We start from the raw sequence: 20,758 nt of genomic DNA on the forward strand, positions 1-20,758 counted from the left end.
TTACAATTCTCAGTGAACACAACTTGAGCAATTGAGGGTTAAGGGTCTTGCTCAGGGGGCCCAACAGTGGCAACCTGACAGTCGTGGTGCTTGAACTGGCAACCTTTCAATTAGAAGTTGATTATCTTAACCACTGAGCTACCACTGTCCCCCTAAAATATACACCCAGACAAGGAATCAAATCTGGGCTGCAGTAGTGAAGTTGTCACAAGCTTGCCACTAAGCCACCAGGGAGTGATTTGTTACTGTTTAGTTCAGAAGTTGCCAAGGCTAATGCAGACTGATCCTGAAATCAACTTCTGAACCAGTCTGCATTATATGCTGGAAACTGGCAACCTAGCATCCCTAAGAAATTATTGCAATGAGCTATATTTTTACTCCTGTAGCTCCCCCATTGTCATATGTTATATGTGCTGATCCAAACATTTACTGAACATCTTAGAGGTTGTATTGAGAATGTAGCCTGTGTAATTGAATTACTCTCAGCAGGCCAGTAAACACATTTCTTTATAATGTCTCCATTCTAGCTTATATATATATATATATATATATATATATATATATATATATATATATATATATGCACTAGATATAATAGATATAAGTATAGTATATATTTCACTGAGATTTAATTCAGGCCTATTCAGAACAGCAGCAGAGATCTCCCACACTTAATGGTGACTCGTACAATTGGTTTGAAGTTGGCAATGGGCAATATAGTCAATTGAGGTGGTGCAAAAATCTTACAGTCTCGAGTGACTGTTTCATCCACCAGTAGCCGGTGCTTGGTTTTGTTTTCTCTGGTGTCTCTATTTGTTCCAGTAGCTCACTTTTCATAAGATGGCCCTGGTCCCCCAGAATCTGGTGTGGATCTTGCTGACCCGGGCGGCATCCGAGCTGGTGTGACTCTCTTATTCCAAACTCTCACTGTTTTTGAGGTAGACGGGCAACATTAAGGACCTAGCCTAAGGGACCACACTGGAGACGGCCTGGTCGGGATTCAAACGCCTCAGAGCGTAACAGCCTGAGTGCCGCAAGGCAAGGAGCAGGACATACAGAATTGCTCGACAGAGACAGACATGTATTAACGAATATTCACGACATCAGCACTCACATCTGACACAAGCGATGAACACAAACACAGGCATTGAGACGGTGGACAGAGCCTCTAAGAGGAACAATGGCTGACAATCAGACACATACTAACAAAGGTTTAAATACCTACAAACATGTCGAGACTAAACCAATGCAGGTGTGTGCTTAACAACTTGGCCGTGGTTACAAACGACGCACAGTCAATGCAGAACTCCCACTGCACGCGGCGGGCCATACCAAGTGACCGGTGGAAGGGGAGCATTCCGAGACACGGAGGGTGTAACCCACTGTGCTACCCAGCTATATATACATGAAAAAATTATTTTTTAAAAATGTTATTGCATCTGCTAATCATATCTCAGTTCAACATTCAAATGTTCATACAGAAATGGTAAACTATTGTATTAAGCAGATGTCTCTACAGGTCCTGCTTTAGATTGGAATACTGCACAGTCGAATTTACAAAGCTACAATTTAGCTGACACTTGTATCCCAAGCAACTTACAATTATGACTGAGTACAACTTGAGCGTTAAGGGACTTGCTCAGGGGCCCAACAGTGGTATCTTGGCAGCGGTGGAGCTTGAACCAACCATCTACCAATTACAAGTCAAGTACCTCAACCAGTGAGCGAAACATATTTCTAGTTACATCTGAAATATCTGTAACTCTGCACCTGGTACATTTCTGAACATTATGGAAATGTTCTAAACCTACAGATCTATCTCTACTCTAGATATATTATCTAAATGACCTGATCACAGTATGTCACCATCACTGCATTGGTGGCTCTTCAGTGATGACTTAAGTGTGGCTTTGCTGCTAAAAAACTGACTTACAACTTTGGATTGCACCACACTCTTCATCTTTGAAATGCTGGATCTCTAGTCTTTAAAATATATAGTTTGAATGGAATATCTTACAGCTAAGCTTAACAAAACAAAGACATTGACTGTTTGAAAACTGCTTTTCATGTATTATGTAATGAGCCTGGTTGTTGTGTTGTCTTTGTCTTGTCTTTGATCTGTGCATACACCTAATGCTGCAGGTAACCGCTCTGCCCTACTTCCACCTTCTCCTGTCCTGCTGTGAAAGGCAATAAAAACCTGATCACAAAACACTCCGCTATGCGCGCACACACACAACATTATAGACACACACAGACACACAACATTATAGGCACACACACACACTGACACAACATTATAGACATAACCACAGTTGCCTTCATCCTCCACACCTTTTCTAGCTCTCCCCTCTTCCCTTGGTATTTCTCGAGCTTCTCGTGTTCCATGTTCCTGATGTTTCTGTCACTTGGGATCACCACATCCATCACTCCGGCCCTCTTCTGCTGTTTGTCCACCACTGTTTGTCCAGTTGGTTAGCCATTACCATCTTGTCTGTCTGTATCTGGAAATCCCACAGGATCTTGGCACAGTCATTCTCCACCACCTTTATTGGTGCATTCCAATTAGACCTTAGAACTTCCAGCCTTTACTCAGCACAGGTGATTCTGTACACTATCCCAGCCACTTGGTTATGGCGTTCCATGTGCGCTCTGCCTGCTGGCATCTTGCATCCCGCTGTTATGTGCTGGATTGTCTCAGGGGCATCTTTGCACAGCCTGTATCTGGGGTCCTGACTAGCATAGTAGATCCCAGCTTCTATTGACTTCGTATTCAGAGGTTGTTCCTGTGCTGCCATGATTAGCGTCTCTGTGCTGTTATTCAGTCCAGCCTTTTCCAGCCATTGGTAAGATTTCTCCATATCAGCCACTTCCTCTATCTGCCGATGGGATGTACCGTGCAGGGGTTTGTCCTCCCATGATGGTTCCTCCTCCTCATTTCCATCCTTCTCAGGTTTCTGCTGTATGAGGTTCTCACTAAGCACATCATCACTTAGGACCATCATCCTGGTGTTCTCCTGGATCTCGGTTAGTTCATCCTAGATAGTGGCTCTGACTAGTGCTCGTCCCCCCTCCTTTTGCTTACTGTACAGTCTTAGAGTGCTGGATTTGGGATGAAACCCTCTGAGCATTGTGAAGAGTTTCCATGTCTTGTTGTCAGTGGCTTCTATCTCATCCTTAGGCCGACTTATTATGCCAGCGGGGTGTCTGATGACTGGCAGGGTGTAGGTGTTGTTAGCCTGGATCTTCTTTCTTCAAATTCAGCTGACTTCTGAGGACTTGCCTCACTCTTTGTAGGCATGTGACTGTAGCTACTTTCCTTGTGGCCTCTATACAAAACGTCCTTTTCATCAGGAATCTTTGTGCACTTCACTACAATTTTGAATCTCTCTACATCTCTTTCTACAGGGCACTGCAGTTATTCACCTGGAATCTTATTCAGATTATGTAGAAGATATCTGGTATTTGGTGAATAACGATTATGAGTCTGAAATGAACATGAAAGTTTTGGTGGCTGAAATGTTACAGTATCACTTTAAAGCTGCACCAGCTTTCTTTGTGTGTGACGCGCGTATGTTTCTTTTAAAATCTGCTTTTCTCATTTGGGCCAACAGGGAGCAGCACGTGAATACACAAATCCCATTCTCGTGTTTTAGTCTCGTCTGAAAGATCAGGCGTGTTAATCCCGCCACCTAGAGGACAAATACAATATACAAAATACAGATTTTTAAAATTGGGCCGGCGATACTGTCAAATAATCTGGTTTAACGTTTAAATTGAAAAGAATAAAATCAGACAACTCACTGCCTCACCCTGAGTTGACTGGGTATTCTGACGTTGCATCTAATGAATAGATTGTAATCTTCACCACTGTTGATCTAAAACTGTGTGTGGCCTGGAACTGGACTTTGCCTTGCTGAGTATTGCTTAGAATTGTTACCAATATTTAAATTTAGTATTAAATTCTATTCTGGAGAAGATTAAACTTTGTCCTAGAGACACTTTTCAGAAAAGAACTACTCCCAGAGAAGCTCCCAAATACTGTATTTTTCCTCACATTACTTATTTAGGGTCACTTATTCACTAATTACCATGTTTGATCAAATGCTGCATGGAAAACCAGTGCAGAACAATGCATACCCAAGATGGAATTGGATCATTTTTCTAGAGCCCATGTTCTCAACCCCATCCCTGTTCTAGATCTATTCCAAATGCCAACACACCTAAACATGCCTGGCAGAGCAGGTCAAGCAATGTACTAGCGATACCAAGGTCATAGGTCTGATTTCTAGAGAGTACACATGCTGAAGAATAATTAAGTTGCTCTAAACAAGAGAATCACACATCCTGGCATTTAAATGTAAACCAGGTAGATGGGTAATGTCTTAAACGTATAACAGGTAAAACAGGTAATCTACTCTGGCATAAACTTTACAAAAAATCCTGTGTTCATAGCAGTAGTGTCCCCACACCTGGAAATGTACCACCATGTGGAGCTAACGCTAGTTTAACACATGTGGCTTATAAACCCGTAAATAACTGGGGCAGCTGTGCTTGATATGGACCCTCAGATCAGCAGGGCTGAAACCTGAGCTAACCTCTAAGCCTTTGGTAGCTGCTCTTTCTAATTTCAGCACGTGTGCCATTTTGCGTAGTTTTTTTCTTCTTTTGTGTCTTTCATTCATTCATTCATTCATTCATTCATTCATTCAATGTTCTTCCCCAGGGGACTCTTACTGACAAAACCTGAAAGTGTAGAAAGGTTTTTCTCAGAATAAGAACCTCTGAAGCTATGACTTAATTTTGGTAAGTACTGCCATTAATTCCTAAGCTAAATGCGCTTTTTTTTGTATTATTCGGGGGGGGGCGTTGCGTGATAAATAAAGAGATGAGCTCATGAGAAGCACCGTCTCCACAACGTTCTCCGTGTCTCCGCGGTTCTGGGTGCGACGGGGTTTCAATCACCAGAGACCCTGATCGCTGCTTTCTCCTCGAGGTTAACGCAGATAGTGAGGTATATACGTTGGCATGGCAACTGTTCCCCTTTTGCACTGAAAGAAACACGTCTTTTCATATGACTCTGGACTGATAAGCCCCGTGCGCGGCAGAGCCCAGTTAGACGCTAATTGATTCTGATGAGCGGATGTGGAGGCAGAGGAGAGCGTGACCAGCTGCGTCTGCCTCGCGCAACATCTCCTTTCACTTCTCCTGTTCCACTTTGGCTCAGATGGGATACTGAAACACTTTCATTGTTTTTTCCGCTGGGCATTCTGTTTCAGCCCGGAGAGAAATTGTAAAAACAAATAAAGGGGGAAAAAAAAGAACGCCCGGATGTTTTTGACATCCAATAAAACACAAGCACATTTCCCAGTGCGTCAAGACACGGAACCATGTGTATTCAAAGGCGCACGCGCGGATTCATGAGAAACGTACACGGGTGGATCGCGGGAGCATTTTTTCAACGTGTGCAAGAGGTGTTTTATTTGTTCTCCCGGGTAGAGACTGACTGACTGACTAAACAGATGGATCTCTCCTCCATCATCCCACTCCACTCTACAGACACGGGCTGCAGCAGGGGAGTACTTCCAATGACAGTCCTAACCTGCGACTCCCATGACATGGAAATGTGAGCCCTGGCCAATTCACAAGAGGCAATGTGTGTTGTATGTCTTGTTTTTTATGCTGGTGCTTCACCTAGTTTTTGCATCTGAGCAGCTGTTAGAGCACAAAATGACTCGCTGGTGCCAACTTTATGTATAATTCTGAATTTCAGAACCTGTTTTTGTTCTTGTTTCAAGTCTGTTCCTCCACCCCAGTGTTGTTTATGAGGAAATTAATTTGTCTTCCTCATATTTCTGCAGTAGCTTGATGTGGCAAACCAAACCCAAACTGACAGATCATCAGTAAGTCCACCAACAGGCTCACAAACAACCAGAAACCAGGAAGAGTAGTTAGGCCTATCTGAACTCCTCTGCACCTCTCTCACACTCACTCACACACACACACACACACACACACTTTCCAACACCCACATTCACACCTTGCAGACTTCATGGTGCTTGAACACTGTGTGTGTGTGTGTGTGTGTGTGTGTGTGTGTGTGCGCGCGCGCGCGCACGCATTTGGGGGTCATTGTCTTGTCAAACTTGTTTGCTGACATTACTGTATTACTGGCATTAACAAATTTACTTACTCCACATTCTAGACAGAGCAAAAGCGAGTAAGATGCATTCTTTGACTCTACTTTGACTGGTATAACAGCTTATACCGGTGTGTGGAAACACCAGCATATACCAGCATATGCAAATGTGTGGAAAACTCAAATTTAGACCCACTGCACAATACAGCAAGCCAAAACATGGTGAGGAGCAGTAGTGTTCAGTGACCTGTCGCTCTGGAGGAGAGCTAGAGAGAGAGAGAGCACGCAAGTGTCATTTGCCGAGACTCATGGTTCGCTAGTTTGTTTTAATAGACTGCATTGTTTTTACTTAAATCATTGCGAATCAAGTCAATTAACGTAGTGTAGACTTTTGTATTTATGTTTTATGAATTAAATCAATAAACGTAGTACACTGATTTTCAATTCCATTTCTTTTGAACCTCAACTTCCAAGTCTCTCCAGGTAATATCATTTCTTTGAGAAAATCTTGTGTGTGTGTGTGTGTGTGTGAGGGAGCGAGAAAGAAAAAGATCACATATGTGTAAAGCTCATTTGCATCATACGTGACAACCACGGCGCGGCACGTCGCGAGAAATACATTCCAAAGTTTTTACACCAGCTGCACGAGGCATCAGAGGGGTAATATGCACAGCAAGACGTTTCTGCCTGGAAAAAAAAAAAAAAAGTGTTCTCGCTGTATAATGCAGTCCAGTCCCACAAAACACAACATAGCTAACATAGCTAACCTAGGCTATGGTTTTATTCATAAATACAAACCTCCATAAAGGTTTAAGGTTATCTTTTCTTAATTGTTTTGATATTCATCGGTATTTGTACTTTTCGAAGGAAAACTCAGAACTGAATCCACATGCGGGGGAAACACAGCCTACGTTGCCTAGCTGTAAATATTGTATTATCGTTCCCACGGGATTAGGCTGCTGCAGACCTCGTCCCCATCCCCGTTGTGAGTCACATCCTGGGTGAAGTAGGGTGCCTTCTACCCACCAACAGGGCACTGCTTCCATGGAGAAGCTTTGTGTTGAAGCGGTTCACAAGTGCAGTAATAGGAAATTTCATATTAGTACTTAAGATAATGAGGAGACATCATTTTACTTATATTTCCCGATGAATATGTGGAGAGGGATTTTTTTTCCTCTTATTTTAGTGGATTTTCTTCCTGCTGCTGATTAATTAGCTTATTCCTCAAGTACATTTTGACGGGGGAAAATGTTACTACTGCAGGCGAATGTTTTCCCAAAGCATTTTTATTGAAGTGGAATGGAGGTTTGTCGGGTAGGTCAGCCTTAATTACAAAGGAACCAGACGGAAATATCGCAAGGCAACTGAACTGCAATAAGTGAAGGGGAGAAAATAAATCCTCCTGTAATGGGGACGGCATGATTCACTTCCAGGTGCAGGAAGCCGCGCGGTCCAGTCACAATTCAACACGAACGGCACAGGAGCCGATAAATGCGCATGCGCAGGACGGCTCGCCTCCCTGCTTCCTGCGCGTACTGCCACGTTAGTAACGGCGCACACAAACAAATCAGACGAGCGCTTCAAAATTCAGACAAACTCCTCAAACTGTTCCGTGAGGAAGACGTGTGCCCTGCGCCGTACCGCTTGTAAAAAGAAGCCGGGTTTTTGAGTCCGACCATGCTGAAGTTCCTACTGCTCTGCGCGCTGGTGGCCGCGAACAGGGCTGCGCTCCCCCTGGAGGAGGAGGAGGACGTCCTGGTGCTGAAGAAGACCAACTTCGAGGAGGCGTTGGAGGCGCACCCGAACATCCTCGTCGAGTTTTGTGAGTCGTGTTCGCGCCCGTGATTTGCATTGCAAAGCGCGCTCGGTGACGGTGCCTTAACTCTCCGCGTTTCTGTAGACAGACATGCAAACCGCAGGGGCCAAACCCGAGAGGCCAGTAGTTTGCTGTAGCCTGCTGACTTACGAGCGTGGGCTAATGCACGGGTCTTTTGTTTTCTTTTTACTACCGTAGTTGACCAAGTAGCTAATCCAAAGGTTACAGATGCGTTTGAGTAGTAATATATCAGAGATCTCCATCCTAGCCAGTCAGTCTTGCGTGTTTGGGTAACGTGAGTTCCTAGTTATTAACAGTTGGACTAAGCCTAGCTCTTGCTTTGTTTAGATAGTGACTTGACTAGGTGTTGCAATCCTTCATGGCTCATGTTTTAAGATAAGCGTTATGGTTCTCGTTTGTATATTACGATTACAGAGAAATTTCGCCATACGATCAACTTGACGCAACTTGCAACTCACACAATTTGTAACTAGTTGGTACTGGAGTAACATTAGTTTCATCACTTGGATAACGGCTAAGCCGTCAACAACCTGCGATATTCGGGTGGTAACTTGATCCGTTTCACTTCTGTAAGCAGATGAAGTTTTATCGCGGCATCCCGTAGAGCTGTAAGCTCTTCCCCCGTGCATCGGACGTGGATAGTCGGTAGGTGTCGGCTGCAGTCTAAATTGCCCTTTGAGTCGCGTACAAACGTCTCCATTTTAAATCTCGCACTGGCCTTTCACGGGCTTGTCGTGGAGCACCCCGAGCGCACCCATTCAGAGGCGTCCACGAGTTTGACTTCCTCTGTGAACGCGGGGGGGGCGGCTCGGGTCTCTTGGCACACGGCGTGCAGTGGGCGGGCACGCGCGGACTACTCCGCTCTCCCAGCAGTCGGTGTTGACGTGTACTTCGGCGTTAACTCCACGAAAGTTGTCTCGCGCGTGAACGGCCAACGAGCAGCGGGCGTCATTCGGTAGAGCACGCGGAGAGCGTGAGCGGATCTTCGCATGAACTGCGACGCGTCGTGCGTGCGAACGAAATGGCCGTGAACTTTGGACTTTTTCCGTCCAACAGGACGCGTTGTTACAGCGATGACACATACGAGGAAGTTAAACCGCTCGGTGAACAGTCAGCAGTGCAAAAACCTTCGGTTCACCATGCATAACACCCGGCCGTTTCAAGTAACTTTTGAATATTTAATAGCAAGCGAATTAATTTTGTTCCTTCATAAAATCAAAAAAAGTTTTTTACCCCCAGAAGAATCAATACAAATTGTGTATGTCCCCTTATTATTTAATGTGAGTATTGTATTGTGCCAAGCAGTCGTCTTACTTTTTTAGAGTATTGTGTGTGCCACTGGCGCCAAGGTTAATTTGTGATGCTGTCGTTTGTCACAGATGCACCATGGTGCGGGCACTGCAAGGCCCTGGCACCCGAGTACGCCAAGGCCGCGGGCATGCTGAAGGCGGATGGCTCAGACATCCGCCTGGCCAAAGTGGACGCCACAGAAGAGACGGAGCTCGCGCAGGAGTTCGGGGTGCGTGGCTACCCCACCATCAAGTTCTTCAAGGGTGGAGACAAGAGTTCACCCAAAGAATACACGGGTGAGGATGATGCACTTTTGGATGTTTGTTGCTGTTCTGCCATGGTCTCATGGGCTCCTTGACTTTTTCTGTTGTGGATATCATTTTAGTTTCTGATTTATGACCATTTGCACAGTGAAAGGCATTGTAATCGGTCATGTCCTGCTTAGGTCTTGCTGGTCATATCGGTGAGCAGTGCTGATGAAACTGAGCAGTGTGATTTAGTGCCCCTTGCCCTGTTGGTGCTTCCCAATTCCTTTCCCCAATTGCTGCTGATCAGATGTGTAGGGCAATCACAACCTGCTTGTGTGATTGGCTGTCTGGGCCAGCTGAGCGAGATGTGCTGGTCCTCACGTTGCCTGTGGTCTCCTCTTCCAGCAGGGGGGCGGGGACTTGGGGCTCCTGTTCCCCGAGCAATGTGTAACCAGAGCCCGATGAGGAACTCCGCTGCCCGTCTCCCTGCAGACAAATCCCGCCTCTGTGCGGCACCTGGGAGCTTTCTCTGTGCAGAATTCTAGCACCGGTCTAGACTCGGCAGGGCTGATCTGAACAAAAACGGTGAAACACTGTGGGTTCCAGAAGTCGGGCAGAGTCCTGGAATTCGCATGGCCGCTGTGCTGAAACCAGGCTACCTTACTGCTGCTGTTGCAGTGTTGCATCAGCGTTTCCTCCCCTCACCTACGTGGCCCCGTCTGTGGGACGATTACAGCCAGTTAAGGCAGGAGTCCACCCCGGGTAATCTGGTTTACGGCACGGTCACTTTGAAAATGTGGGCAAACTTTTAAAAACCCAATTTAAAAGTGGTCTGGGGGCTTCCAGGACAGCCCGTGACTGCACGCTGCGGTACTTAACTTCCTTGTGCCTGCATTTTCAGTGTCATGCATGAGAGCTGTATTTTCTTCCTCTGTTGAGTGCTTTGTCAAATACGGGGTGTGTAAACTTGTGCAGCCTCCAGACTGTCAGCCTCTCACCCCTCACGCTTTGTGCCAGTGTACAGCCCGTCACTGCTCAGTCACATGACTCCTTTTGTCCCGCGTGCGCCTGCAGCTGGTCGTCAGGCCGATGACATCGTCAACTGGCTGAAGAAGCGAACGGGACCCGCCGCCCCCACACTGAAAGACGTCGCCCAGGCCGAATCGCTGATCGCCGACAACGAAGTTGCGGTCATCGGTTTCTTCAAGGTGAGGACTTGTTAGAATCATGTGTGTTAACCTCCTAGCACAATCAGTTTTTTTGAACCGTCTAGACTTCAAGGTTAAGATAATCTGCGTTGTATTCATGTGTAGCAGGAAGGCAATGTTAGAAGCCTGCCTGTCTAGACACAGCACACGTTACAAGTTCACTGAAACCCGTGTCCAACCTTGAGCAGCCGTGCAAGTGATTTTTAGCTCCATTGTTCAGCTATTTCTGAAGTTTCCTGCGTGTCTAGCAGGAGGGGCTACACAGTCCAGTCATCGGCACGTTTGAGCCGCCCGTCCCCCGACTCTCACCCGTCCTTCATTGTTTGGGCAGGCGTATCTGCCAGTGGCCGCCATGAACACGTTACACAGGCCAGTGGACTGAGTAGTGTGCTCCCGATAATGGTGGTGGGGGGGGGTGCCTTCTTGTGCTGGTAGGACGTGGAGTCTGAAGGCGCCAAGGCCTACATCAAAGCAGCGGAGGCAGTCGACGATGTTCCGTTTGGCATCACCTCCGACGATGCCATCTTCTCCAAGTTCGAGGTCACCAAGGATGCTGTTGTACTGTTCAAGAAGGTAAATGGTTGAATTTAATATTAATATAGAAATACCAGATACACCTATTAAACATGCACTTTATATCAGGAGTATACGGTGAAACGCCCCAGGAGCCTGATCTGGCAGTACTTGCACAGAAATATTTTCCCCCGCCAATACAGTAAAAACCAAATAAGCTGCTTTTACATGTTTTTGTACAATTGCCAAACCTGAAGCCAATCACTTGACAGTCTGATCGGTAGCAGTGGGAATGCTCTGTGTGACGTGTGGTTTTGCTCTGCAAGCTGGTCGCCAGCCCTGCTGCTGTTGGAATGCAAAGCTCCAGCTGGCTCGGGGAGATAGGTGCTCCACATTGCTCGAGCTGACCCCTGAGGCCATGTGCCCGCACGCCCTGCACCTCCCTCACGTCTCCTCCGGAGCCCGGCAACCTGACCCCAGCCTTGATCCCCACTGTCCAGTGCACCACGTAGGGCCCCAAGCTAAAGTTAGCCTGACCCAGTGTGGTGGGTCAATTCTGTCTCCAGCAACCTGCCTGCTTTTGGCCACTTTTGGCTACCTGCCCAGGGTCAGGTGGGGACAAGTGATTTTAAAAACCATACAAGACTTTTCATAAACTCATCTATTCAACTTGAGTAGATATGTAAATGAGTAACCAAATAATGATTTGAAATTGTATCTAAATTCAGTTTTAACAATTTTTTGTTGTTGACTTCAAGTAATTAACAATGACCTGTTCATTACGCTGTTTCTCTGCCAGGCTATATGATGGGGTTATAATATAAATAGGAAAACTGTAGTATATCCTTTTATTTCTATGTAAGAATTAAACTCTAGTACATTAAGTGCATGTAATGTTCAGCTATATGTAAACCAAAGACAATATAAAGCATAAGTTAAATTTTTTATAGCCATGACGAATCCTTTTTCTACTACTTTTAATTTTATCTATGTAGATATATATCGCACACTAAAATGGTGTGCAACTCCTGTAAAATCCTATCCTTTTAACTGGAGTATGAAGGCTCTATTCTTGCCCTGTGTTCTGTGTTGAGAGGTTCGTCAGTGAATTCAGTGTTTAAGTGCTTGTTTGCGCTTGACCCTCCCCATAATGAGGCATTGACATTCCTGACACGTTAACCCCTTGCCTTAAGCAGTCTTGCCCTCTGATCTCCCACCCTAACTATTGTACAAGTTCTCTCTCTGGCACTCTTCTGGTCCCATCCTGACTCCCCCCGACTGTCTGCAGAAGTTGCTTCATGTTTCTGTGGTTTGTCACTCTCCAGTCACCATAGCTGTATCCCTGTGTTTCAAAAACCTTTTAACATGTAGGCTTGGTGTCATGGAAGTCATGGGGCTATAGACAAGTGGACAAAAAGGCAACAATTGGGAATGTGTGAAGATATGTAATGTTTGACTATACTGAAACACTGTGTCAAAGAAATACAAACTATTCTGAAGCTCTCTCGCTCTCTCAGTTTGATGAGGGTCGTAACGTGTATGATGGTGAGATTACCAAAGAGGACCTCCTACACTACATCAAGGCCAATCAGCTCCCACTGGTCATCGAGTTCACTGAGCAGGTAACCTCTGACCGTCCCCCCAAAGCAGGTAATCTGACATGTATTTCTGTTGACCATTGGCATGGGTGGCATTTTACAATGGCTATTCCTCCTTTGCCCACTGCAGACTGCTCCCAAGATCTTTGGTGGAGACATCAAATCCCACATTTTGCTGTTTGTGCCAAAAGCAAGCAAGGACTTCCAGGAGAAGCTGGACCAGTTCAAAAAGGCTGCCACAGGCTTCAAGGGCAAGGTGGGTTGTCAAATGTTGTCAAACTGTTGGGTCTGCGGCGGGCTGTAGACCTGCTGTGCTGCTCCAGGGTGTAATGGAAGTGCCTTAATAATCTAATGGTTCCATAATCTGTACCCCTTCTCCCCACACCTCCAGATCCTCTTCATCTTCATTGACAGCGACGTCGATGATAACCAGCGCATCCTGGAGTTCTTCGGCCTGAAGAAGGAGGAGTGTCCAGCTCTGCGCCTCATAACCCTCGAGGACGAGATGACCAAGTACAAGCCAGAGACGCCGGAGATCACGGCGGAAAACGTCGTGGCCTTCTGTACGGCCTTCACGGAGGGCAAACTGAAGGTATGCCTGTGCCAACGAGATCGACGGCCGTGATGACTGCAGCTGTTTGCCTAACCATTGGTGTTTGATGGCAATCCATAGAGATTAAAGCCTGAAATTGTACTTGGTTGCTCATGGACTCAAGTTAAAATACAGTACGATTGCCTGTTCAGTGATTTTAATGAAGGTCTGGGCCTTTATCTTGACTCTCAAAGGTGCTTTTAAGAGCATGTTGAGACATACCCCTGGGGTAGGGGGTTAGTTGACAGTGGCTTCACTACCAGAGCAACCTAGGGATAAGTACCTCCGCTCGTGGGCACCTTGTAGCATAATGGTGTGCGGGTTTACGCATCTTGGATGTGACGCACTAATCCCCACATCCCTGAAACTGGTCATGTTGGCAAAAATATTTACTCAAATTATGAGCAGCTCATAGGTCTGAGGAGATGGCATGAAGCACACCACAGACAGTGGGTACTTTTCATTCCACATCTATCATGGAACCGGTTCTGAAGGGCGAGGCCGATGGAGAGGCATCTTACCAAACGTCTAACATTGAGTTCAGTGTTTTTGAGGAACATTCTGCGCAATGCCAATCACTTCAAGGCATCAGTTTGGCCTTCGTTCCAAGCTGTTGTCACGAGCAGTGAATTGGAACACTTGATTTTGAGATCAGGCATTAAATTTCATATTTGACTGTTTCATACAATTGAAGTGCTGACTATATCCAGGTTGGAGGCCAAGAAGCCGAGTTTGTGAAATGTTTGTGAAATCTGTGCACATTCCTACGAACTGACACTGGAGTAAAGGAATGAAATAAGTTGTGAAAACTGACAGGAAAGTGTAGAACAGGCTTGACTGGGAAGGCCTGACACTACTTGCGCATGTGTAACTTGGGAGAATTTTCTCAAGTATATTGATACAAATGAAAATGGACCTCATGTCGTCTATAAAAGCAAAATTTTATCAATAGCTTTAGTCTTTGTGTAAGACTTCAAACAGGTCTACACTCCCTAAAGCATAGAAATATGTGCACTTACAGGCTGCAAAACCTAAAGGATGCAGTAACTTGGGCCTGGTTGGTTTTAAATCAGGTCAAGAGTCCAGTGAGAAACGTAAAATAACTTGAATTTGAATGATGTTGTTTTCTTGTATTTTTCCAAGCATTTTCCAGTCTACATGCGACCTTCCTTTCTTATCCACAGCCCCATCTTATGAGCCAAGACCTTCCTGAGGGCTGGGATAAGAACCCAGTCAAGGTCCTGGTGGGCAAGAACTTTGAGGAGATCGTCTTCGATCCCAAAAAGAACGTCTTTGTGGAGTTTTGTAAGTCTTTTCTCTCCTCGCTGGAGAGTCCTGACTTGTGCTGGCCTGTTGTGTGTGTGTGTGTGGGGGGGGGTTTGAGGTTCTCCACTTCATGCCTTTGTCCTGCCTCTTCCTGTCCCCTTCCCTCTAATCCCCGCTCAGGAACGCTACTGGTCACCCCAAGCGAACATCGTCCCCACTCTTTCCCAGTCTAACTGGAAGCCTGTTCCAGTTGTTGGGAAGGGGGTGGCTCCCTCTGGGCTTTGGAATTTCCCTGTTGAGACTGGCGTTTGTTGGCATGCTAAAGGTTGGCATGTGCCAACTGCTGGCCTCTGCTTTGGCATGGGGGTGTGGGCATGGCAGGAGTTTCAGAGCTGTTGGTGCTTGACCTGTAGATGAAACCAGAGGAATTGGTTATTGGACAAATTATTCCCTTCTGCTTTTCATTGCTTGTTTCCTTTGTCCTCAACTATTAGTTTTCCAGCATGCTATTGTACTGATGGTAAACCTTTTCAGTCGGAAAAGAAACTTGACGATCAAGTGGAGTTCTTACTTTGGCACTTGTCATCGTTGTTTTGGTTTACCAAAAAAATGTTGCCTACCTAGACAGTGTGGTGTGGGTTTGTTTTGTCCCCCCCTAGTAGTATGTGCTTTCTAGTAATCTCCAGTTCTTAGAATTGGGACTTGAAGAGGAGTTTAAAAAATTTTTTACTTCATCATAACCCCAGTCACTTAAATAAGAAGCAATTCATTAGTCACGTTCTGGCTTGCTTCGTGACCGTACATTCTTCTGTATCCCCAATGCTTGTCCAAAAACAAGTCGCATGTTGCAAATGGGAATAGCTGCTGGCTAGCTGATGCTCCCCAAAACCTAACTGCTCTTTGCCGCTTTGTGTATAGATGTGCAGTATTGGCATGGTGGAGAGAAGCATCTCTGCTCTGCCTTAGTGTAGCTGGTCATGTGTAACATTTTAAGGTCTTCTGCTTTACTGTACCAGCAAGCCTGAATGGTGGTAGCAATTTGCATACTTACCAGTCTTCTTTCCTGCAGATGCCCCCTGGTGTGGTCACTGCAAACAGCTGGCGCCCATCTGGGACCAGCTGGGCGAGAAGTACAAGGACAGCCCAGATGTGGTGGTGGCCAAGATGGACTCCACAGCCAACGAGATCGAGGCAGTCAAGGTCCACAGCTTCCCCACGCTAAAGTTCTTCCCTGCCAGCGAGGAGAGAAAGGTGAGGCTATCTGGTTTCAACGTGCTAATTGGGTAGATGTTGAATGCAGCCTGGCAGCAAAGGAGTGAGTCAGTGAAAGCCAGTTTGTGTGCAAATCAAAACCACTTCAGATTTCTTGTCATTTCTAAAGCAGCTATAGATGGACTTTAAAATAATTTAACAAATATATAGCCTGTTTACACAAGGCTCCTCTTGGAGGGAGTGGATCAAACCTGTAGATTTACCTCTAAGCACTAAACTGACAAGCTAATTCTTTGACTTTTTGTATCTCCCCATTTATTTTATGTCACATGAAGGTACAGCATGTCATAATCGGTATATTTAATATTGCTCTAGACCAAATGGTGTATATTGCTGATCTCCAGAATTTGATGGGGTTGTTCAGACATTCTTGATGAGCTGCAGAAAAGGGGCTGTCTCACTGGTTTGGTGTGCATTTTGATAGCTGGCTTTTTTTTTTTTTAATAGTAGATGCATTACTGGTTGTGGTCTCATCCAGACTGGCTTCTCTATTGCATTCACACACCACATCTCTCCCAATCCCCCCCCTAAAGGTCTCCTCACATTCCCCTGCACCCTTCCAAAAGTCTGGGACGGGTGGTGGGGTCTATTTTTAAAAGTGTGCGCAATGGTCCACAAACTCCCTATCCGGAATTACTGGCCTCCTAACTTAGGATGGCTTGTTTACAGCTTTGGCAACATGGGTGGTGGGGAACTGGAGACAACTGACCCAGAGACTAGTGCCCTATTGTGTGCCAAGGAGATCCAGTCAAAACCGCACCCGGCAAGCTCGAGGCCTTTCTAATGGCAGGTTTTCTGTCCTGAGTCCTGTGGCAAGGGGTTCAGCTCCTATGGGGCTGCACCCTGTAGCCGCACCAGCCTGGTTCTGATCCACTTGAGTTGCCTTAGTGGTACTCGGGGTTTTGTCTGGATGGTGCTTTCCTGGGTGAGATTCAGCTCATTGTCACTGTTACTGCTAAGAATATAATGGGGGGAGGGGGAGGAGAAGAGACTTTCTAATGCCTCTCCTTAAGAGAGAAGCAAAACGATTGCCTCCTCAAATGCCTCATCTGGAATGATGGCCTTCAACAGTTGGAAGTGGTATTTTTATAGACCTTTTTTTGATCCGTGGCTATAAATCAAGGTTTCTGTAGACCTTCGTAATGCATCACTTGGCAGTCGTGAAGTGAAAGCTGGGCCACTGGAGTTTGACGAGGCAGTTTTGCGCGTGTGGTTTTTGTTGCTGTTTTCTTGCGAGTGCCACATTCATAAGCAGACATTTAAGAGAACAAGACTTCCTTGTGAAAACACTTGCATTGTTCAAAGTTGTGTTCTGGAAGTTTCTGAATGTTGAGGCAAAATCATGGTTTACAGGAGCAAAACTGCAAAAATGTTTGTACCTTATGTACAAACCAAATAAGCAAACCATGTTCAGTGTATCTGGAGTAACGGTAGATAGCTGCTTGGCATCTGAACACAGATTTGGTACCATGTTCCATTACCCCACTGTTCATTGTGTCTCTGTTTGCAGATAATTGACTACAGTGGGGAGCGGACTCTAGAGGGCTTCACCAAGTTCCTGGAGAGTGGTGGGAAGGAGGGTGGTGCACCCGTGGGAGATGATGAGGATGATGAGGTCGACGTAAGTATAATCACTGTGGCTTCATTAGATTCCATAGACAAAGTCTCAGCTGAAATGTATGAGACAAATGTAATGGTTGTCGGAGTAGACGCAGGTTTTCAAAACCATTTGCAAGCACAGGATATATGCAACCATGCGTTAGGTCCCTTGAGCTGGGTTTGTTGATGTGCTTGTAAAATGCACATCCTAGGGTGTGGTGGGGTTTGTTTTTGGTTTTTTTTAAAGGTGGGTGGCAAACATGTCGCACTTGCCAAATGATTAATGCCCAGTGTTACTGGGCTTGCCAGTGGGTCCTGGTGGTCCCTCGTTGTCCTGGAAGGCAATATGAGTAGACTTTAGTGTTTACACGCTATAACCAAATTGATGAAGGGCTCCTAGATTCGTCAGTTCTTCTGCTTGGGTGCCAGTTTAAGTCATGGGACTGGTGGGGCGTTAACCTTGACACCAAACCAGGGAGTTAAGTTTCTGACAACAGCTCTGATGCAAGTCCAGGGCACCTGCTATTTGCATCTCCCTTGCGGTTATAGTTTACAGGTTGGAAGTCTTTAAAATAACCAAGAATGCTAATGAGGTGCGAATGTGTATGCACTTGGCCCCGAGTCAGATGCCAACAGGTGGCACAGGTAAAACAAGCGCCGCCTGTCTTGCTCCTGTTCATACAAGAACCCAAATCTTCCTGCCAACTTCAACACACTTCCAGGGCTTGTGCTGTAAACTGCCCCTCCCAAAACCCTCATCCAATCCCGATCTTGCGCTGTGCTCTCCTGTCTTTTGATGGACATAGATGTGTCCCAGACACATCACCTATGTGCTTCCTACAAGCTAGTTCTTTGGCAAATAGATGTACAACGCGTCTTTGTGGTAAGGCAGTTTTTCAACTGGTATTAATGTAGGGTTTTTTGCTTTGTTCTTTACTGGCATGTCATTGATTGAAGCTGGTAACTCCTGGCAAAAAAGGCACCAAGCCTCTCTTGGTAACGGGAGTTTGTTGGATGGGCGTTTTCCTTTTTTTTGCATAGGATCTGGATCTCGAGGATACAGAGGATGCTGATTCAGACGCAGATGAAGGACACGACGAGTTATAAGGGTGGGGGAGAGGAGGAAACGAGGAGACACACCCCTACACCACCACCACTTCCACTCTAAGCCCTTCCCCGCCCTGGGAGCCCTCGAGCTTCTCCCAACCAATCCCACAGCTACTGGGCCTCTGCTAGGCAACCCGCCGCCACGGCAACCATTTCCGACCTCGACCAGTCTCCAGCCCGGACCGACGACTCTGTCTTTACAGACAGGCATCGGAGAAGGGTGGGGGAGGAAGAGAAATATACAGGAAGCGTTTAATGCTTTCTGTTTTGCCTAACTGTGTAACCCCTGTCTTGGCATTAAAGCTTGTTCATCCTCAGATTTTTGAGGCTTTTATTATGTAATGTTCATTAGCTCTCTACCAGCCCACCACCTCTGCTGGTCAAGGAGATCAGTGTTAAGACTTTGCAGTTTAATTTGTTGTCTAAACATAAATGGTGTGGAGAAGGAAAAGTGAACCAGTTAATTTGTTCCTCCACATCAGAGTTTGGTGACTGGGATGGAAGGATCTCTCAGGGTGCTGGGGCCATTCACTCACTAGGACATTCATCCGAGCGTTGTACTGTCTAACGGGCCGTTATCATTCATACAGGTGTTGCTGTGACCCATCTTGGGTACCTCTCCCTTTCTGCTTTCCATGTTTCAGCCCTTTTTTTTTTTGGTACATTTTTCCAACAAATCAATACCTGGCTACTGAACTATTTTTATAGGTGTGATTGGTATGTTTTATTTAATTATTTTTAAATTTTATTTTGATGGATTTCTGTGTAATCATTTTTGCTTGAGGGCCCGGGACCAGGGTGGGTGGCTGGCCGGCGTGCAAGCCCCACCTCCTCAGTACGTTGGGCTTCGGAGTGGGGGCAACCAATCCTGTAGCACTTCATTATGCCCCCAGAGATTCTGTATATTGGTTACTCAAACTGTGGCAGATTAGCGGCTTAAGAGCAGCTCCGTGAAAGATGGGGAAGAGTTTACCTGCTCATCAGCCCTTCGGTTGTCCCATTGAGTCATCTCCCTTACTCCACCTGGGTCTGAGACCAGGACTCCTGGGCAGCAGGGTGGAGAAGCACATGTGCGAGTAACTTAATCACGTTTTTGTTTTCATGCATCCAGGAGCAGGGATGTGGATTTTTTTTTTTTTTTTTTTTTTTTTCTACCTGCTAATGGTCTTCATTTTTCTAGGAGGGGTGGATATCAGGGGTGATGTTTCTAGGAGGGTGGGAGGGTTATTACAGGGTTGTAGAAGGGGATGGGCTTTAGATAGGGGGGATATCTGTAAAGGTTTTCTGTTTGTAGTTTTTTTGTTTTTTGTTTTGTTTTGTTTTTCCCCCCCTTAATTGAAAGTTGTAATGGAAAGTTGTTTTGAGTGAACAGAAACAAAGCATTCCATCATTTTCAAACTGATGTGGAAAAGTAAACTGGTGGCTGAATAAACAACAAAATGGTGACATGTTTGGGGTTGTTGGGTTTTTTTTTGTGTGTCCCTTCAGCTGTTGCTTATTCTTCACTATCTGAAAAGTCAGAATTTCAGAACTTGTCCCTTCTCCATGAACTATTGCTTTCATAGCTGACCAAAGATGTTTGCTAGATATTGTCCCGCTAAACCTGATACTGGAGCCTGTGACTAAGGGAAGTTCAGTGTAAAGGCCTCCTGAGGGATTGTGGCTCTCCTGGACATCTCAAGCTGAATTTCTGACGACCTACTATCCCAGCAATGCCTTTGCCTGGACTTGCAGAGTTTATTAGTAATGAAAATCCTTGCACTAAGAATACTGCAAAATTGTGCACATAAATTTGATACAAGTGTGGCTATCATGCAAGTGTAGTTCTGTGAATGTCAATGAGCTGGATGTAGATAAATTAGTTGACCCCAGACAAATTGAATATTGTTTTGAATATGATGCAGGATTTTGACTTGATCAGACAGTGAATATAACAGTATTAAGCTTTCTAATTTAAGATTGTTTGGATAAGTAATTGCTTATTACCTTTTGTCCTTAATGAGTAAATGTTATAGTGGTCTGGTAATACATTTGCAGAGCTGTAAGGGTGGAGCTTAACTGTAACCTCATCAGGTAGTTTTAAATTAAA

General features: G+C 45.6%; 1 protein-coding gene across 1 annotated transcript; it reads left to right on the plus strand.

The window, feature by feature from the left end:
* Window positions 1–7,671: 7,671 nt before the first annotated feature.
* Window positions 7,672–20,121, plus strand: p4hb (prolyl 4-hydroxylase, beta polypeptide). The gene is made up of 11 exons (XM_035524518.2): window positions 7,672–7,961; window positions 9,356–9,562; window positions 10,589–10,722; window positions 11,158–11,295; window positions 12,753–12,857; window positions 12,964–13,089; window positions 13,225–13,425; window positions 14,610–14,730; window positions 15,761–15,942; window positions 17,474–17,584; window positions 18,604–20,121. The coding sequence occupies exons 1-11, from the start codon at window positions 7,817–7,819 to the stop codon at window positions 18,667–18,669; spliced, it is 1,536 nt and encodes a 511-aa protein (XP_035380411.1). The 5' UTR covers window positions 7,672–7,816; the 3' UTR covers window positions 18,670–20,121.
* The last annotated feature ends 637 nt before the right edge of the window (window positions 20,122–20,758 follow it).

Source organism: Electrophorus electricus, chromosome 3 (assembly GCF_041902795.1).
Source record: "Electrophorus electricus isolate QZ-2024a chromosome 3, ASM4190279v1, whole genome shotgun sequence".
Classification (NCBI taxonomy): domain Eukaryota; kingdom Metazoa; phylum Chordata; class Actinopteri; order Gymnotiformes; family Gymnotidae; genus Electrophorus; species Electrophorus electricus.

What these genes read in the sequence shown, in the direction of transcription:
- p4hb (XM_035524518.2), top strand. Translation starts at nt 7,817, where the DNA reads ATGCTGAAGTTCCTACTGCTCTGCGCGCTGGTGGCCGCGAACAGGGCT. An exon ending in CCACAGGCTTCAAGGGCAAG is followed by an intron (nt 13,090 to 13,224) that starts GTGGGTTGTCAA and finishes CCACACCTCCAG; the next exon opens with ATCCTCTTCATCTTCATTGA. An exon ending in TCACGGAGGGCAAACTGAAG is followed by an intron (nt 13,426 to 14,609) that starts GTATGCCTGTGC and finishes TCTTATCCACAG; the next exon opens with CCCCATCTTATGAGCCAAGA.